Here is a 21,346-nt window from a genome sequence, read left to right on the forward strand (position 1 = left end):
CTCCCTTCTCTCCTTCTACAGCCCAGCCTGCACCCTCCGCTCCTCTGCCGTTAATCTCCTCACCGTGCCTCGTTCTCGCCTGTCCAGCCGTCGACCCCCGGCCCACGTCATCCCCCTGGCCTGGAATGCCCTCCCTCTGCCCATCCACCAAGCTAGCTCTCTTCCTCCCTTCAAGGTCCTACTGAGAGCTCACCTCCTCCAGGAGGCCTTCCCAGACTTAGCCCCCTCCTTCCTCTCCCCCTCGTCCCCCTCTCCATCCCCGTCTTACTCCTTCCCTTCCCCACAGCACCTGTATATATGTATATGTTTGTACATATTTATTACTCTATTTATTTATTTATTTTACTTGTACATATTTATTCTATTTATTTTATTTTGTTAATATGTTTGGTTTTGTTCTCTGTCTCCCCCTTCTAGACTGTGAGCCCACTGTTGGGTAGGGACTGTCTCTATATGTTGCCAACTTGTACTTCCCAAGCACGTAGTACAGTGCTCTGCACACAGTAAGCGTTCAATAAACACGACTGATTGATTGTGAGGATTATCTTTCTATAGAAATCTACAAAAATCTCCAGTGGTTGCCTATCCACCTCGGTATCAAACAAAAACTCCTCACTATTGGCTTTAAAGCACATTATCACCTTGCCCCCTTCTACAACTCAGCCGGCACACTTCACTCCTCTGGTGCTAATCTTCTCAGTGTGCCTTGATCTTGCTTGTCTCGCCGCCAACCCCTGGCCTATGCCCTACCTCTGGACTGGAATGCCCTCCCTCCTCAAATCAGCCAGACAATTACTCCCCCCCTCCTTCAAAGCCTTATTGAAGGACATCTCCAAGAGGTCTTCACAGACTAAGCTCCACTTTTCTTCATCTCTCATTCCCTTCCACGTTGCCCCGACTCACTTCCTTTGCTCTTTCCCCCTCTCCCTGCCCCTCAGGACTTATGTATATATCTGTGATTTTATTTATTTATATTGATGTCTATTTATTTATACTGATGCCTGTCTCCCCCCTCATCTCCCCCAAAACTGTGAGCTCATTTTGGGAAGGGACTGTCACTCTTCAGTGCTGAACTGTACTTTCCAAATCTCTTAGTACAGTGCTCTGCACACAGTAAGCACTCAATAAATACAATTGATTGATTGTAAGAGAAACTCAGGATTTTCCAGTCCCTCATTCAATCATCTCCCTTAGGAAGGCCCAGAGCCCAAGCAGGCTAGTGGTGGAGTTGCAGGGGAGAGGAGTGGGAGATAAAAGCCTCCAGAACCTCTGATCCTAGCTGCCAACACTCACAAGTCAATCAAGAAGCATACACCAAGACATTATAGTAAGTTCCTATGAGCAAAAGGTGGTTTCAAAGTGCAATAAACTCAGTTTAGACTGCAAAACACCAGCAGCTGGGACTGTTTCAATTATTAGGCATCAGTACACTGAATCTGCTAAGGTTATTTAATGGTATTAAGCATTTACTATGTGCTAGGCATTGTACTAACTGCTGGGGTAGATACAAGCTAATCAGGTTGGACACAGTCCATGTCCCACATAGGCATCATATTCTTAATCCCTATTTTACAGATGGGGTAACTGAGGCACAGAGAAGTTAAGTGACTTGCCCAAGGTCACAGAACAGACAAGTGGCAGAGCCAGAAGTTTTTATCCAGCGATCAATAAGCATACCTGCTGTAGATACGCTACATATATGCTTTCTACTAAATTAAATTTCTCTAGATACATTTATTACTAAATAATTAATTCAGAGTTAAAACCGCCTTCCAGGTTTTAATTCAGAAAGTTAAAAAAAATCACTAGATAGCTTTTTCACACTGAATTTCTCACTACTCTAATATAAAAGACTGAAAGGGAAAATAGAGTGCAGCAATACATTTTGGCACCTGTGAACCAGCCTCCTATCTTCTTTACAATAATAGTTCACAGACATTTTAAATGACAGACTCAGCGGGAAACCTTGCAGTCTGTCTTATTTACTCAATTGCCATGAATAAACATACAAGCAATTTAGAAAATAAAAAAGTATTTTCTTCCATTTTAAAGTTGACAAAAACAATCTCACCAAAAGGGTTAGTTCTAAAAATCATGGCTAGATGTATCAAAAAATAATAGCTAGATGTACTTTTTCTTTGAGATATCACTAGCATCACCTATTTTGATTTGAAACAATTCTCAAAAACAACAATCTGTTTTGTAAAAAAATTGTCAACAGAAGCTTCAGGGGATGAAAGCCTATGTTAATTCTCAGGGAGTTTTGCATTACATTTTTGAAATAAATCATGCCTAGAAGGAATTAATGATTAGTAATTTACTTATTATCTGGTTTCAAATAAGGTCAAAGTGCAATTTATCTTCACATTATCTTCTAAATTTTATCTTGACACTATCATGCATAATTTCTCCCAGGAGTTTAACCAACCAAAAGTTTCCAAACACAGGAATCAATAGACTGACACAAGTAAAATGAAAATTTAAGAAAAAAATGGCATCTGAATGATGCCTATGTAAAAATGTGACAAAAATGATTTGATTGTCAATTCTATGACACCCAGGACTACTTAAGGAGTTTGATTTGGGAGAATCTATGCAATGTTTCCATGTCAACTGAGTCAAAAACTAAAAATGCTAAGCTTGTGATACCAGCAGGACAGCTCTAATGTAGATGTCCTATAAGCAGGAAGAAATGTGGGATTCCAGAGAAGGAGAATTAGTGAGGTAGGAAATTAGGGAATGGGAGGCAGAGGAAGAACTGGTGAAAGAGACCAAGAGGGAGAAGCTAGAGATATGAGAGCCAGGAAAGGAATGAGTCAGAAAAACTAAGGTTAGATAATGTTTCTAGAAGGAGGTGGTCCACACTGTCAAAGGTAGCTGACAGGTTAAGGAAGACCTATGACAAAGTAGAGTCAGTGTGGCCTAGTGGAAAGAGCATCAGCCTGGGAGTCAGAAGACCTGGGTTCTAATCTTCGCTCTGCCACTTGTCTGCTGTGTGACCTTGGGCAAGTTACTTCACTTCTCTATGCATCAGTCACTTCATCTGAAAATGGGGATTAATAATAATAATAATGATGGTATTTGTTAAGTGCTATGTGCAAAGCACTGTTCTAAGCACTGGGGGGGATACAAAGCAATCAGGTTGTCCCACGGGAGGCTCATGACTTCATCCCCATTTTACAGATGAGGGAACTGAGGCACAGAAAAGTAATTTGCCTAAAGTCACACAGCTGACAAGTGGCAGAGTCTGGATTTGAACCCATGACCTCTGACTCCAAAGTCCAGGCTCTTTCCACTGAGCCATGTTGCTTCAGACTGTGATCCCACGTGGGACTTTGACTAGATCCAGTCTGATTAGCTTGTATTTACTCCAGTGCTTAGTATAGTGCCTGGCACATAGTAGGTACTTAACAAATACCATTAAAATGAAATAGAGTCCCTTAGATTTGGTGAGAAGGAAATCATTGGTGACCTTGGAGAGAGCAGTTTCAGTGGAAGGGAGGAGGGGGAAACTGGAATTTAGAAGGTCAAGGAGGGAAATAAGGAGAGGATTTGGAGGCAGCAAGTGTAAATAACATTTGAGAGGTTTGTACAGGAATCAAAGAAGGGAGCAGGAGTAGACAGCTGATGAAGTGGGAGTCAAGAAAGTATTTTTTTTAGGATGGAAATGTGGGTAGGTGCGAAAGCAGAGGCCAAGTAATTTTTAATTTTTTTGTTGTTGTCGTTTTACTTTTTAAATAGCATATTTCTGGACTGTGAGCCCACTGTTGGATAGGGACCGTCTCTATATGTTGCCAACTTGTACTTCCCAAGCACTTAGTACGGTGCTCTGCACACAGTAAACACTCAATAAATACAATTGAATGAATGTTCCGGTAGGCCAAACTGTTGTCCCACTTTGTGTTACAGACTTCTGAAAGCCAAACTAGCTCTTTCTCTTCATTTTTTTTTCATATCTTTTTCTATTTGAGTACTGTTGGACAACATATTGCCTAGGTGATAGAATTTAATGACCCCCTTTAAATTCTGAGTAATTTTTTTAAACTGTTGAACGTATTTTGGTTTTCCTGGTATAGGCTGAAATATAATTTCTGTTTTCTTCTGACATTGCCAGTTATATGCAGCCTTTCATGTTTGAGAATAATATTACTGAAGGAGAGGTCCTAGAACAGTGCTTTGCACATAGTAAGCGCTTAATAAATGACATCATTATTATTATTATTACCCATATATATGGATTTTCTACAAGAAAAAAACCCAAAAGATTGCATGTGATAAGTGCTTACTATGTGCCAAGGACTGTACTAAGCACTGGGGTAGTCACAAGATATTCAGGTCCCACATGGGACTCACAGTTTAAGTAGGAGGGAGAACGGATATTTAATTCCCAACCTGCTGGTGAGGGAACTAAGACACAGAGAAGTTAAGAAGCTTGCCTAAGGTCTCACAGCAGACAAATGGCTGAGCCAAAATTAGAATACAGTTCCTCTTACTCTAAGGCCCGTGCAACTTCTCTACTTGTCCTGTCTGCCCTGGTTGACAATGCGCGGTACTGATTGCTGTTTTCCATTTGTCTCTCAGTCACTAACCTTTCTCAAGACTTAGTTTATCCTCTCCTAATTGTTGTCAGACAGGCTGGTCTGTCTATTGTAATTGCAGGGTGCTGCTGCACAGAAAGGAGTTATTACCATTTCAGCATGTCTTTGAAGCACTGGTTATAGCAAGACCACACTATCGTGTTTCAGTATGGCTTAAAAGCTCAGTCCAACAGAAAGGTAATTTTTAAACGTTCAGTTAAAATGGCAAGTGTCAAAGCATAAAAAGACTGCTGCTATTCAAACATCCAAACAAATTGAAAAATAATAATTCTTAATTGAAGGAACATTAAACAAATGTGTGTCTTGGCAAACTTTTTGCAAGATGTAGTTTCAAGGTTAAAGTAAATCTTTGGCAGGGCGTAATGTCACGGTGCTTGAAACCTCGAAACTAACTTTGATGAAGGCTTGTTTTTTTCTTTAGCTCCATGATCAATATTTGTCCCCTTATTTGAAATCCAGCAGTTAGTTTATTTTGTCCTAAACATGCCATCAGTAAAGAACAAGAGAAATCCAGGTTTTTCCAGTTACACCCGGAAACAACACCGAAAGACCAAAAATCCATATTACCGTACGCAGCACCGAAAGACCAAAAATCCATATTACTGTATGCCCAGTCTTTAAGGCATATGATGCCTAGAAAGAATTGTATATACAACCCGAACAACAGCCCAATATAACACCTAACTCGGTGATATACACAGCTCTCTCTAACACATAACCCAAAACCAAGGAAGGTAAACTCTGATGGTACTATTAATGATTATGTTTTCTGGAACCAGCTACCTACCTCCCAAGGACTTTGATTTCCTCCTCCTGAGCACTCATTCTAAGAGCACCTAAAGTGGGGGGCAGCACCCATTCTGCAAAGATGAGCTAATACATTCTTTTGGAAGCCCTAGCATGAAGAGGAAAGAGGAGAGGATGAGAAGGCATGAAAAAGAGAGAGAGAAAGTAAACAGGAAAAGGAGAAGTAAACGGGGGAAATAGCGCTGGGAGGAGATATAGAGAAAGGAAAACATTAAGGCGAGAGTGAGAAAGAAAAGATAAAATGAAAGAATAGAAAGAAAAACTCCCAACTAGTAATTTCTGATTTTTCCATCCCAGCTAAGTTTGTTGGCTACTGCAGTTCTCCAGTATTCCATACCTTTGCCTGGATGGGAAAATACTGCATAATCTCATCATAAACACTCAGTCCTGCCACCACGTGTTTTCATTCTGCATTTTGTCTAGAAAGATAAAGATGGTATTTGTTAAGTGCTTACTATGTGCCAAGCACTGTTCTAAGCGCTGGAGTAGATAAAACGTAATCAGGTTGTCCCATGTGGGGCTCACAGCCTTAATCCCCATTTTACAGATGAGGTAACAGTCACAGAGAAGTTAAGTGACTTGCTCAAAGTCGCAACGCTGATAAGTGGCAGAGCCGGGATTAGAACCCACGACCTCTGACTCCCAAGCCCATGCTGTTGCCATTAGGCCACAGAATGTGATCAGAGAACATTCATCTGATAACAAGAGCCTAAAATTGGTGGAACACGGAGTCAGAGGAACTGCACGTGCGGTGTGCTGGTATATCTGCAACAGCATCAGACCAGGTGAGTTAGTATGTTAGTTTTCCTTAATGCAGGGTTTTGCACCACTAAATTGTCATTCCCCTCATAGGGGTAAGCCGAGAGTAGAGTTTTGTTGTTTTTTATGGTATCCGTTAAACGCTTAGTGTGTGTATTGGGGTAGGTACAAGTTAATTAGGTCGGACACAGTTTGAAGAGAGGCTTTCCTTCGGCAAACTGTCGTCACTACCTAAGGTCTTCTGGTTTTTACTTTTTCAAAAAGAGAAAAATAGAACTTGAATATGCTTTTTTGTGTTTCTGCCTTTAATGCATCTTTTGGGTCTTTAATAATGATAAAAATAATAATATTCTAGTACTTGTTAATCACTTACTATGTACCAAGCACTGTTGATTAGGTTGGACACAGACCCTGTTTCATGTGGGGCTCACACTCTCAATTTCCATTTTATGGAGGAGGTAACTGAAATACAGAGAAGTTAAGTGACTTACCCAAGATCACACAACAGATATGTGGTGGAGTCAGGATTAGAACTCATGTCCTTCTGAGTCCCAGGTCTGTGGTCTATCCACTAGTTGCTCCACTTGGCTTATTATGAGATTGTGAAAACTTTGAAGCCAGGGATCATGTCATTAACTCATCTACATATTTCCTTTCTGGTGCTTTGTACAGTGCTCTGCATTTAAGTACTAAATACTATTACTACTACTACATTAATGGAATGTGTCTAAATAGTGGTCCAGAATAGATGAGTTTTTTATATTAACTGGAAATTAATAAGCGCACACCAATATAATCCCCACAAAAGATTTATTTACACCCATTTTTACAAACACTGGAACAAGTAATTTCCATGTAAAAAAAACATAGCCACCTTTATTAGATAAGCAACAAACTATCAAAATACAGTACTGATGAAATACAGAGGGTTAACCATTCAGTGCCCATACAAAACCAGATATTTTCTTTCCCTTTAGGAACAAGGACCTTTTAGTATTCTTTCATGTGCAAATCTTTAAAAAAGGGTTTTTTTCCCCCCAGTACATGGGACTTGCCTTACATGACAGTAGTTGTATTCTTGACAAAACTAATGTTATGAGAAAATTGCATTCCAGCAACTACTGGTTCAAGAGCAATTAATGGATTAGAAGATACATCATTCTACACAAGTCCCCCCACCCCTTAAAAACCTCCTATAGTTATCTATTTCTCTCCTAATCAAATTGAAACTCTTGATCATTGACTTTAAGGCACTCCATCAACTTTCTCCCTCCTACTCCTCCACTCCTGCTACAGCCCCACCAGTCCCCTTCATTAGGTGATCCTAGACTGTATATACTATACTACCCTGGTATATTGTACTCCCCCAAGCACTTAGTACAGTGCTCTTCACATAGTAAGTGCTCAATAAAAACGACTGACTAATCCTAGCCTTCCGAGGCTGAGAAGTCAAAGGTCCAGGGCCAGAACAGGGTAGGATGGTGGAGAAAGGAAGGCAGCATCATCAGTAAAGGATGAATTGGGAGAGTGACTTGGATCTTCTTCCCACCCCTTCTCCTTCACTGACTCTTCTGCTGCCACCATCACCCCTCCTTCCCTAACCCTCCCCAACCTTCCCCAGTCCAGCCGCGGACATCTGGTGCCACCAGCTGAGAGGTATTCATTCAATCGTATTCATTGAGTGCTTACTGTGGGCAAAGCACTGTACTAAGCATATATGAGAGGCAGAGCTGAGATAGAAATTCAAATTTCTATAAGTTGTAAAGATAATCATTAATCAGAGACAGAGGGAGGCATGTATCGTATATGTGTAAATAAATTTTTTAATTAGTAGTACTAACTGTATTACTTGAGTATCTATTTAGTGCAATGAACTGTATTAAGTGCTGGGAAAAGGACGATGTAAGCAAAACATGCATTCCCTGCTCTCTGGAAGCTTACAATCTAATGGAGGAGACAGACACATGAAACTATTTATAAATGGTAGTAGTAGGACATCCTCTCAGGGTCTCACCTGGAGAGTTTCCAGTACTCTACTAGTCTCAACTACAGGAGGGAGACTCAAGCAGAGGCATACCCATTCCTGGCTGGGGCAGTGGTTAGTGAATTGACAGCAATCTTCTACAAGTCATAACTCACCTGCACTGGGAGAGAGTTGTGGACAGAGATTTGTTTACTATGTGGCAGGAGGCAATGGTAAACCACTCCATATTTTCACCATGAAAATTCTATAGATACACTACTGGAACTAATGCAGATGGAAGTGGGGCATTCTGGTCCTAGTAATAGGACAAATAAAGACTAAAAAGGTAAGAGACCCAGCATGACCTAGTGGATAGAGCAAGGGCTTGGGAGTCAGAAGGACCTGGGTTCTAATCCCAGCTCTGCCACTTGTCTTCTGTGTGACCTAGGGCAAGTCACTTGACGTCTCTGTGCCTCAGTTACCATCTGTAAAATGGGGATTAAGACTGTGAACTCCATGTGGAACATGGCCTGTGTCCAACCTGATTAGTTGTACCTACCCCAACACTTATAGAGCCTGGCACATAGTACACACTTAAATACCATAAAAAAAGAAACAATATGCCTGGATCAAATATCAGGATAAATCAAAATACTTGAACCTGCAATTAATATAGATATGTGTATATTTATGTATATTTATAGACAAATGTAGTAAAAGCTAAGGATGGATATATAAGGATGGGGTGACTAAGGTTGTGACAATTTGGGGTGATGGAATTAATCAGGGAAGGCTTTCTGAAAGAGGTGGAATTTTAGGAGTGTTTGAAGATGGGGAAAGCTGTAAGATTTGGTGGTGGGAAGGAGTTCAATATAGGGAAATAGCTTGACCAAGGGGTCAGAGGCAAGAGAGTCAAGAATGGGGTACAGTTAGAAAATGAGCTGGGGAGGGGGAGTGAGAGGGAAAATTGGGGAGTAGTAGGTAAGGAGAGGTATGTGAAGTAGAGAAAGATAGTGGACAGCTATGAGGTCAATTGTAAGGAGAAGAACTATTCCTGGAACAGCCAAACCTAGAATTTTAGAGTTGTTGTTTAATGCCATCTCCATGTTTCTACATGCCTTGTATCCTTCACCTTTGCTACAGTCACAAAGTGTTTTTCAGTGATAAAAAGTTATGCTTCAACAAAATGTGCAATATTAAAGAGAAATTCCCCAATGAAGGTCAAAAAGTCAGTTTTACATGTGAGAAAAATAAAGAAAAAGGAAGGCAATTAAGAAGAATAAGTTAGAAAGGGAGTTGGCAAGTGGAAACATACATGGAGACGCTTGCCATGATGAAGCAGAGAGGAGCTCAGACTCCTTAGGGCAGAGATGGAGGGAAACAGAAGGAGAGATGAGACCTGCAAGAAGGTCAGAAAGACTAGACAGAAAAGAAGACTCCTGAGTGCTGAACACCCAAGAGTTGGCTCACAGAAATCTGTCAGGATCATAAATCAAATGTGGAAAACTGCCAGCACTCAAGGCAAACCTAGAGTTAGAGTTTGGAAAAGAGAGGGGTCTAGGTTTAGGAAGAGGGTTTAAATTAGATCTTGGGCTAAGAATAGATGGGAGAGGTCTACATCATCTATTGAAAGGGGGATTAAGTGATGTTTTGACCTTTTAGTCTGCCGAGCAAGGTGAGCTGCCTCAGGGTTAGTCCCTAGAACACATTCGTTCTCTCTGCCCAAAAGGGAGTCAATCATCACCTTCATGTGATGTTTTCCATTCGAGAACCTTGAGCTTACCCTATAAATAATTCTGCTAGCTAAGTATCAAGTAAACCAGCAAATAAAGTGGTGAAGGAAGAAAGTCTCCCGGGATTGGTGGGACAACTGGAGAGGACAGGGGGTAGTAGAGGGAGTTGTGGCTGGGTAGACAGCAGAGTTCTGCAGCCTTTGTGGTGGTGGTCATTGGTTGGGCAGACCAAAACAGTCAGCCTTAGGGAGCCTTTGGGGAGGACCAGTAAGGTCAGTCAGAGAGGTGGCTGTGGGAACCATCTCTGCTGGGCTTTCTCCAGCCACCAAACTGCTCCAGCTTCCCCAGGACAGGTCTCTCCCCAGCTCTTTGTGGGTCTCTTTACAGGTACTCAGGGGTGCAATTGAATGCCCTGTTAATGTACTCAATTAGCACCTCAACTAGTAATCCCAACTGGCCAATCAATTTTACTCCAGCCTCTTTTTTACCACCATTAATGGATATCTTTATTGCATCTAGGCATCAGAACCAAGGAAGTCATTTCAGAACCCAAAAAGGGGACTTGGAAAGACTTACCTTGGGAGGTGACAATTAAAAGGTATAAAGAAGACAATTAAAAGGCAAGTGCAGGGGTGCCAACAATTAAGTTTCCATCATAAGTAAGTATCAAGACAGATCCTCACCCTCAGCTTCAAGGCTCTCCATCACCTTGCCCCCTCCTACCTCCCCTCCCTTCTCTCCTTCTACAGCCCAGCCCGCAGCCTCCGCTCCTCTGCCACTAATCTCCTCACTGTGCCTCATTCTCACCTCTCCCACCATCATTCCCCTGGCCTGGAATGCCCTCCCTCCGCACATCCGCCAAGCTAGCTCTCTTCCTCCCTTCAAAGCCCTACTGAGAGCTCACCTCCTCCAGGAGGCCTTCCCAGACTGAGCCCCCTCCTTCCTGTCCCCCTCCTCCCCCTCCCCATCCCCCCCACCTTACCTCCTTCCCCTCCCCACAGCACCTGTATATATGTATATATGTTTGTACATATTTATTACTCTATTTATTTTATTTGTACATATTCATTCTATTTATTTTATTTTGTTAATATGTTTTGTTTTGTTCTCTGTCTCCCCCTTCTAGACTGTGAGCCCACTGTTGGGTAGGGACCGTCTCTATATTTTGCCAACTTGTACTTCCCAAGCGCTTAGTACAGTGCTCTGCACACAGTAAGCGCTCAATAAATACGATTGATGATAAATACAATTGAATGAATGAATGAATGAATGAAGGCCACTAGAAATAAAGCAGACAGCATTTCAAAAGACATATTGTAAAATCACTGAGGGGAAACAGTGTTTAGTATCAAGTGCAACAAAGTTGGTACTGATATCAAAATAAAATAAAGACTAGAGATAGGAGAAACAGAACTATGCTTTAAGATATGATTCTTCCCCAGTCCAGGAGATGTACCGATTCCTTTCACCACTTAGCTAAGTAAAGTTGAAATGAAGTTACAGGATTTTATCTGGGTTAACCACACACAGCTAGAGAGAAGTTACTAAAAGCCATAAAGTAAGTTTTTCAAAGAGGTCGGCAACCCATGGATTACTAATGGCTCATCATTTCTTTCTTCTAATATAAAATATATAAAACCAAAGCATGCAAGAACTCCTTTACCTTATCTCTTCTTAAGAGAAAATTGGTAGAGTAAATTATATTCCTGTTGTGGAGGATCATTCAGCCTTTTCTATTTCCAAAATGTTCACAATATGGTTGAACTGTATGACATAACTCATCCGGGGGCTTTGGGAACTTTTACAATCTGGGGAAATTCTCAAAATTCACAGGGCCTCATCCTTTTGGATACTTGGTCTGGGGGAAGTCTTTTTTTTTTGTTTTTCTGTTCCCTGGAAAACCACTATTTTGGAACAAAGATAAGGGGAAATGTCAGCCTCATGCCATCTAATCCCTTAACATATATTCCCCCTGCTAAAGAACATAGTGGTTCTTGCCCTAGGGTAAGAGAAGACTTATAATGCCCCCATCAGAAAATGATAACTTCTGCAGTTAGGAAGTCTAGGAAGCAGTTCCAATTACTGAGTTAAAAGTCCATTTTTATTTCTCTTCTTAAGATATATGGAGAACAAAGAGCTTGGATGCAGTCAAGGCAAAGCAGTCTTTCCTTTTCCAGGAGACTGTGATAGGCACAATGAAGGGATTAAGATAGGCTGGCATAGATAATTTCAACGTTTTTTGTTCTCTCTCACCACAGGCTAATATATGTTGGTGAAGTAGGTGAGGAAGTGAATTAAATGGGAATTGCCCTGTTATCAATACATCCAGATCCGAATGACTGGAACTACAATAAGAGAAATACAAATTAAAAACACCATGTGTATAATCTGATAATATATGTTAGACATAATTTGTCCACAGATCCCTCTGGCTTCAGTGCAGATGGAAAAATAAATGTTTCAACTACATCTGTTAGGGTGCCAGATACTACTAAATTAATAACTGGACTTTTTCTTGAGGGTTTCCTATCCAAAGCCTAGCCTGGCTTTCCATTTGTGGTCTCAAACTGGGTGTTGAGTAATTGCCTTATATGAGGAGCTATGGGGCACGCTGCTTGAAAAATATTTCACTTCAACTGAAACAGATTGGATCTAGAGGGTGTGACAAAGTACTGATAGATAAAATAGCTTCCTTACTGAAAGAAAAAAAATCCAATTATGTGACCACCCTGACTATTTCACATTTTCAGAGACCGCTGAATCCAAGCTTTTGGGAAAAAAAATGGAGAAATAAGGGAAGAACCACTATTAAGGATGGTTACTGAGGATTTTATGGTATGCAAAAGAATGATATGCACATGTAAATGAGAGAGAGGAAAAGCAAGAGGAAAACCAGAGAGACACAAAAGAGAGAGAAATACAGACTCATTGATATAGTATGCAAATACAGGCCGAACAACAAATAGCCCCGACAAGATTGAAGAGGTTGGCAGGAAAATGATGTATGGTAGTAACAGTAGATTACCCTCCCATCCCCCACCCCCCTTGGGATTATATATGCAAATTCCAAGAAGAAACATTTTTCCCTTTCTCATTTCTTCAAAGCCTAGGAGCATTCTTGTCCATCCAAATCAGTAACTGAAGGGAATAAAGGAAGATTGTCAGAGTTGCTTGTGCAAATTCTAAACAGAAATCTTTCTCCCTTTTTTCATTTTTTAGAGACTAGACGTTCTGGCATCCCTGGTCATTTTACAATGGTGACAAAAAGGGGAAGAGAAACTAAAGGCAAAAAAGACAGAGAGGTTTCCCAGAATATATAAATTATGAAAATGTGCTGACTATGAGCTTGGGTAGTTTAATAAATGGCCACACCCTCTCTCTCTCATCCGTGTCTTTTCGGCTGCCATATATGTCTAGATGCAAAAAATGGAATGGAGAGAAGTATTTTGCACATTGTAAGCGCTTAATAAATGCCATCATTATTATTATTATTAAGTATTGTCGCCTGAAAATGTCCCAGTCGGCGCTAGCATGAATGGGCTTCTTGAGAAACATAATATGCAACAAGCATTTCTTTTTTATTATCTTAATTCTAGTCCTTCCTCTCTAGTACATGCATAAGAACCACATAGGACACATTTGCCTATGGAACCTATCTCCACAAAAGAAAGTTGTTTATCTTTAAGAGTCTGCATCACCAATTTTTGATTCTAATTCATTTTCAAATAGATTCTTTGGACTTGCTAGGACAAGGCTATTTCATCAAATCAAGCACTGCTTAATTGTTTTACGCTCAATCAATTAGAATCCTGCAAAGACAAAGGAGTCTTCATTGGAATTGCTTAGGGCCAGCCAAATTTAAACATTACATAATTTGTCCATTTAGAAAGGACTCTAATAGCATTGCAATCAACCACACACAAAGGGGTGTGTTTCAGAATCTAATATCTACTGCTTTAGAAGATGGGAAGAATGCAAATTCAGTGTTGATTTTAGAAAACTAAGCTACTTCATTTGCAAACATATTAAGAGCTTTAATTGTACTCATTATCCTCTCATACATGTACAGTGAGTCAGCTTCTCTAGAGCTGGAATTATAGGGTTAATATACGGAAATAATGAGTTGCCTACTTTCAGTTGCTATGGCAATGAACACTTGATAAGCCATCAAAGAAAATAAAAATGAAATCAATCCTCTTAAAATATGAAAGAATCATATACTCAATTTACAGTGGGAGTAAAGAGTGAAAAAATGACCGATAAAATAAAATCAGCAAGCCTTACTATCCAGGCAATGAAGCCTAATCAGTCAAAAATATTATCAACTGAATATAACAGAACAATATCAGAACATGGCTCAAGTTCCAAAATATTAATGTTGCACTGTGCTATCTCAGATTTTTAAAAAACTGTGCCAGAATGAAGAAAATAGTATATATTCATGCATCCTCTGCTCGCTGTACCTGGTTTACTAAATCCACCAAACCAAGGAAAATTTAGTTCTGATTTCCCCATGCCATCTATAAATTGTAGATACCCAACCAATTTAGTACTGTTAACATGTATTAGCATTCATAGTGTTAATAATACCTGGGTTACAGGTTAATATATATTCATCAGCTTCGTTTTTGAAGTTGTTAGAATTTCTATATCTACCTATGATTAGAAGTTAATCGAAGTCATATTCAACTGTCCTGTTCATACAAAATGTACTGATAAGCAACAGCATCCATGACGTTCATTGTTGAATGTAAATGGCTTTTCTCTCTGTCTGTTTGGACAACTTTACAGTTATTTGGCTTGCCATTTACCAATCAGATGATCCTTAAACAAACGAGGTTTTGTTTTACATTTCTGAGGCAGCAATGACCACCTTAAAGATTCCATTTAACCAAGACCTAGATAACCACCTACAGTGTCTGCAGCGTCATCTTTGTCTAGCAGTCGGTTCCGCCGACTTTGGGTCCCTAAACTCCAAACTTTATCCGAAGAACAAAAGATTATTAGGGCTGCTTTCTAAATTCACGCGCTCAAGGCCAATTCCCGGGATGTCCCGACCGTTTTTGAATAGCCTCCCAAAAGCATGAACCGGGTTCCTTGTCCATGGTTCTGAATAAAAGCTCCAGCTCCTTGCTATCCCGCTAATTCATTCAATCGCATTTATTGAGAGCTTACTGCTCATCACCCCACCTCATTTTTTTTTTTTTTGGGGGGGGGGGGGGATGGCTTATGCGTGTGGAGAGACTTGGGATGTTTAACTATGGGTGTTTTTAAACTATTAAAAAAAACCATTAAAGGAACTGTTTGCAAGTTGTGGCTAGTGAATTGAGACTGGCGGGTGGGTCCATGGGCTACTTGAAGCCAGAAGTCAGCGTTTTAGTGGGGGCCGGTTACCTTTCCTTCCTGCTTTGGTACCTCCACCTCCTTTCCGCCTTAAAGAAACAAAGAATGACCGTAGCCCCGGAGCTGCCCGGAGGGGGCCTACATGGGCAGCCCGGGAACACAGTGGGGAGAGAGACTGAGAGAAAAAGAGAAAGAGAGAGCGCAAGCAGGGGGAGGTAAAGGGTTGGCGTGGCGGGGGGGGGGGGGGGGGCGGGAGGGGAAGGGCAGAGAAGCTTTAGGAAGGTGAAGGCAGAAGAGTACTATACACACAGTAAGCGCTCCATAAAAACGACTGAATGAATAAAATAGGGCAGGGGAGGGCAGAGGAGGGCAGAGGAAGGCAGGGGAGGGAACGAGAGGGGAAGGCAAGGGTGGGGAGGGGAAGGGAGAGGAGAGGCAAGGAAGGAAAGGGAGAGCAAGGGAGGAGAGGGTTAGTGAGGGAAGAGTAGGACAAGGGAGGGGAGGACAAGGGAGGAAAGAGGAGAGGAGTGTAAGGGAGGAGAGGAGAGGGCAAGGGAGGAGAGGAGAAGGCAAGGGAGGAGAGGGTAAGGGAGGAGAGGAGAAGGTAAGGGAGGAGAGGAGAAGGTAAGGGAGGAGAAGAGAAGGTAACGGAGGAGAGGAAAGGGCAAGGGAGGAGAGGGTAAGGAAGGAGGAGAGGGTAAGGGAGGAGAGGGCAAGGGAGGAGAGGAGAAGGCAAGGGAGGAGAGGGTAAGGGAGGAGAGGAGAAGGTAAGGGAGGAGAGGAGAAGGTAAGGGAGGAGAGGAGAAGGTAAGGGAGGAGAAGAGAAGGTAACGGAGGAGAGGAAAGGGCAAGGGAGGAGAGGGTAAGGGAGGAGAGGGTAAGGGAGGAGAGGGGAGGGTAAGAGAGGAGAGGAGAGGGTAAGAGAGGGGAGGTGAGGGTAAGAGAGGGGAGGGTAAGGGAGGAGAGGAGAGGGAAAGGGAGGAAAGGGGAAGGGAGGAGAGGAGAGAGTAAGGGAGGAAAAGAGAAGGTAAGAGAGGAGAGGAGAGGGGAAGGGCGGGTCGGCAAGCCTTCGGGGCAGCCCCCGCTCTCCAGGCTTTCTCCGGGGGCTGGGGGCTGGGGGGCGCCCCTTACCGTCCCGCTCGCAGAGCTGAATGGCCTCCAGGCTGAGGTTCTTGATGACATCCTCGCAGGGGCTGGCGGGGCTGCTCAGGGCTCGGTCCAGCCGCGGCGTCTCCATCGTCCCACCCGACCCGCTCGGCTGCCTCAGCCTGGCGCCGGCTCGCGCTGCGCCGCACCGCACCGAGCCCGCGGGGTGGGGGAACGGAGGGGAGGGGCCGGGGCGGGCCGGGCCGGGGACCGACGGGAGGGAAGGAGGGAGGGAAGGAGGGAGGGAGGGCGCCTCGGAGGGGGGGGGGGCGGGCCGGGCCGGGCCGGGCCGGAGAGGGGTGCGGCGGGGACGGACGGGACCCGCCAAAGAACACGCAGGGCCAGAGGGGGCGCGCGAGAGAGAGACTCGTGTGTGTGTGTGTGTGTGTGTGTGTGTGTGTGTGTGTGTGTGACACAGAGAGAGAGAGAGTTTTTTGAGACGAAGGTAGATGTGTGTGGAGGGGGGGAGAAAGAATGAGTGGCTGTGACTGTGTGTGAGTGACTGTGTGAGACGAAAGTGGGGGGGAGGGGTGTGTGTGTGTAGAAAGAGAATGAGTGCCTGCGCGCGCGTGTGTGACTGTGAGGCGAAGGTGGGGGAGGTGTGTGTGTGTGTGTGTGTGTGTGTGTGTGTGTGTGTGTGTAGAAAGAGAATGAGTGTCTGCGCGCGCGTGTGTGACTGTGTGTGTGAGTGACGGTGTGAGACGAAAGTGGGGGGAGGTGTGTGTATGTGTGTGTGGAGAAAGGGAATGAGTGTCTGCGCGCCCGTGTGTGATTTTGTGAGACGAAGGTGCGGAGAGGTGTGTGTGGAGAAAGAGAATGAGTGCGCGCGCGTGGGTGACCCTGTGTGTGTGTGTGTGTGTGTGTGTGTGTGTGTGTGTGTGTGAGAGAGAGAGAGAGAGAGAGAGAGAGAGATTGTGAGACGAAGGTGTGTGTGTGTGTGTGTGTGTGTGTGCAGAATGAGTGGCTGTGACTGACTGTGTGAGACGAAAGTGGGGGTGAGGGGTGTGTGTGGGTGTGGCGGCGTGCGTAGAAAGAGAATGAGCGCGCGTGTGTGACTTCGTGAGGCGAAGGCGGGGGGAGGTGTGTGTGTATATGTGTAGAAAGAGAATGAGTGCGCGCGCTTGTGTGACTCTGTGTGTGTGAGTGACGGTGTGAGACGAAAGTGGGGGGAGGTGTGTGTATGTGTGTGTGGAGAAAGAGAATGAGTGTCTGCGCGCCCGTGTGTGATTTTGTGAGACGAAGGTGCGGGGAGGTGTGTGTGGAGAAAGAGGATGAGTGCGCGCGCGCGGGTGACTCTGTGTGTGTGTGTGTGTGTGTGTGAGAGAGAGAGAGAGAAAGAGAGAGAGATTGTGAGACGAAGGAGTGTGTGTGTGTGTGTGTGTAGAATGAGTGGCTGTGACTGCCATCTTGGCTACTGCATCAGCCTCCTCACAGACCTGTTTGCCTCCTGTCTCCTCATACTAGTCTGTACTTCACTCTACTGCCCAGATCATTTTTCTAAAAAAAAAAAAAAAAATCAGTACACTCATCTCCCCATTCCTCCAAAAAGGGGTTGCCAATGCACCCCCGCATCAAACTCCTAACTACTGGCTTTAAAACACTCAATTAGCTCTCCCCATTCTACCTACCCTTGCTAATCTCTTACTACAACCAGTTCACACCCTTCACACCTCCATCACCAACACATTCACTGAATGGCTCCATTTCATCTCTCTCACCATTTATACCTTGCTCACCATCCTCCCTCTGGACTGGAACTCCCACCCCCTTCATATCTGGCAGGCCACTCTCCATATCTACAAAACCCTACCACAACCATTTTTCCTCCAAGAATACTTCCCTTACTTCTATCTCCCCATTCCATTTTTCCTTCCTTCTGCCTCATCTAGACACTTAGCAATAATAGTGATAATTGTGGTATTTGTTACGTGCTTACTGTGTGTGTCAGGCACTGTAACTGAGCACTGGGATGGATACGTGCAAATCTGTTTGGACACAGTCCTTGTCCCACCTGGGGCTTACAGTCTCCTTCCCCATTTTACAGATGAGGTAACTGAGGCACAGAGAAGTAAAGTGACTTGTCCAAGGTCACATAGCAGAGAAGTGGTAGAACTGGGTTTAGAACTCACAACCTTCTGCCTTCCAGGCCCGTGCTGTATCCACCACGCCATGCTGCTTGGCTTTGTACCCCTTAAGCACTTTGATGCTCACCCTACCCCAGCCTTATAGTACTTATGTACATATTTTATACTTTGACACTTCCCCTCTCTGTAGTTCATTTTACTGTCTGTCTGCCCTACTAAATTGTAAGGTTTTTGAGGGCAGGGATCATGTCTACCAACTCTATCATAGTGTACTCTCCCAAGCATTTAATAAACTGCTTTGCACACAGTGAGTGCTCAAAAAATACCACTGATTCAACTCCCTACCAGCATAATGATTCAATCAATCAATCGTATTTATTGAGCACTTACTCTGTGCAGAACACTGTACTAAGCGCTTGGGAAGTACAAGTTGGTAACATATAGAGACGGTCCCTACCCAACAGTGGGCTCACAGCCAAGAAGGGGGAGACAGAGAACAAAACAAAACATATTAACAAAATAAAATAAATAGAATAGATATGTACAAGTAAAATGAATAGAGTAATAAATACGAACAAACATATATACATATATACAGGTGCTGTGGGGAAGGGAAGGAGGTAAGGCAGGGGGGACGGAGAGGTGGAGGAGGGGGAGAGGAAGGAGGGGGCTCAGTCTGGGAAGGCCTCCTGGAGGAGGTGAGTTCTCAGTAGGGCCTTGAAGGGAGGAAGAGAGCTAGTTTGGCAGATGCAGGGAGAGAGGGCATTCCAGGCCAGGGGGATGATGTGGGCCGGGGGTCGACGGTGGGACAGGCGAGAATGAGGCACGGTGAGGAGATTAGTGGCAGAGGAGCGGAGGGTGCGGGCTGGGCTGTAGAAGGAGAGAAGGGAGGTGAGATAGGAGGGGGTGAGGTGATGGAGAGCCTTGAAGCCGAGGGTGAGGAGTTTCTGCCTGATGTGCAGGTTGATTGGTAGCCACTGGAGATTTTTGAGGAGGGGAGTAACATGCCCAGAGCATTTCTGGACAAAGACAATCCGGGCAGCGGTGTGAAGTATGGATTGAAGTGGGGAGAGACACGAGGATGGGAGATCGGAGAGGAGGCTGATACAGTAGTCCAGATGGGATAGGATGAGAGCTTGAACGAGCAGGGTAGCGGTTTGGATGGAGAGGAAAGGGAGGATCTTGGCAATGTTGCGGAGCTGAGACCGGCAGTTTTTGGTGACGACTTGGATGTGAGGGGTGAACGAGGGAGCGGAGTCGAGGATGACACCAAGGTTGCGGGCTTGTGAGATGGGAAGGATGATAGTGCCGTCAACAGTGATGGGAAAGTCAGGGAGAGGGCAGGGTTTGGGAGGGAAGACAAGGAGTTCAGTCTTGGACGTGTTGAGTTTTAGGTGGTGGGCAGACATCCAGATGGAGATGTCCTGAAGGCAGGAGGAGATGTGAGCCTGGAGGGAGGGGGAGAGAGCAGGGGCAGAGATGTAGATTTGGGTGTCATCAGCGTAGAGATGATAGTTGAAGCTGTGGGAGGGAATGAGGTCATCAAGGGAGTGAGTGTAGATCGAGAACAGAAGGGGACCAAGAACTGAACCTTGAGGAACTCCCACAGTAAGGGGATGGGAGGGGGAGGAGGAGCCTGAAAAAGAGACTGAGAATGAATGACCAGAGAGATAAGAGGAGAACCAGGAGAGGACGGAGTCAGTGAAGCCAAGGTTGGATAGCGTGTTGAGGAGAAGGGGGTGGTCCACAGTGTCGAAGGCAGCTGAGAGGTCGAGGAGTATTAGGATAGAGTTTGAGCCATTGGATTTGGCAAGCAGGAGGTCATTGGTGACCTTTGAGAGGGCAGTTTTCGTGGAAGGTAGGGGATGGAAGCCAGACTGGAGGGGGTTGAGGAGAGAGTTGGTGTTGAGGAATTCGAGGCAGCACGTGTAGATGACTCTTTCAAGGAGTTTGGAAAGGAATGGTAAGAGGGAGATAGGGCGATAACTAGAAGGTGAGGTGGGGTCAAGAGAGGGTTTTTTTAGGGTGGGAGAGACATGGGCATGTTTGAAGGCAGAGGGGAAGAAACCAGTGGAGAGTGAGCGGTTGAAGATGGAAGTTAAGGAGGCGAGAAAGGATGGAGTGAGAGATTTCATGAGATGAGAGGGAATGGGGTCAGAAGCACAGGTGGCTGGAGTAGCACTTGAGAGGAGGGAGGAGAGCTCCTCTGAGGATACTGCTGGGAAGGATGGGAGAGTAGTGGAGAGTGTTGAGAGCTGGGAGGTTGGGGGGGGATTGACTTTGGGGAGGTCAGACCTGATGGATTTAATTTTATTAATGAAGTAGGAGGCCAGATCGTTGGGGATGAGGGAAGGAGGAGGGGGAGGAACCAGGGGCCTGAGAAGGGAGGTGAATGTACAGAAGAGCTGACGGGTATGATGGGCATGGGTGTCAATAAGGGAGGAGAAATATTTTTGTCTGGCAGAGGAGAGGGCTGAGTTAAGGCAGGAAAGGATTAACTTGAAGTGAACAAGGTTGGCATGGTATTTAGATTTTCGGCAGCTCGAGCATAAGAGCGAAGGAGGTGGACAGTGGCAGTGATCCAGGGCTGTGGTTTAGTGGTACAAGAGCGGTGAAGGGAAAGGGGAGCAAGTGAATCTAGCTGAGTAGAAAGGGTAGAGTTCAGAGCAGTAATCTGATCATCAAGATTGCGTAGAGAGGAGAGGGAGGCGAGGTGGGGTGTGAAGTGCTCAGATAGATGGATGGGGTCAAGAGAGCAGAGATCTCTGTGAGGGAGTAATATGAATTTACAGGGGAAAGGAGTGTGAGTGAGGAGGCAGGTGAGAAGATTATGATCAGAGAGAGGGATTTCAGAGTTGGTGAGGGTGGACACAGTGCAGCAGTAGGAGATGATGAGGTCGAGGGTATGACCAA

At 44.3% G+C, this 21,346-nt stretch overlaps 1 protein-coding gene across 1 annotated transcript in view; it reads right to left on the reverse strand.

Moving 5' to 3' along the window:
• Positions 1 to 16,478, reverse strand: part of PHYHIPL (phytanoyl-CoA 2-hydroxylase interacting protein like) — a 77,753-nt gene extending 61,275 nt beyond the window's left edge. The window contains exon 1 of the mRNA XM_038743634.1: positions 16,335 to 16,478. Within this exon, the coding sequence (XP_038599562.1) occupies positions 16,335 to 16,440 (106 nt within the window). The 5' untranslated portion in view covers positions 16,441 to 16,478. The remainder of the gene's footprint in view (positions 1 to 16,334) is intronic.
• Positions 16,479 to 21,346: the final 4,868 nt, after the last annotated feature.

This window comes from Tachyglossus aculeatus, chromosome 3, assembly GCF_015852505.1.
Source record: "Tachyglossus aculeatus isolate mTacAcu1 chromosome 3, mTacAcu1.pri, whole genome shotgun sequence".
Taxonomy (NCBI): Eukaryota; Metazoa; Chordata; class Mammalia; order Monotremata; family Tachyglossidae; genus Tachyglossus; species Tachyglossus aculeatus.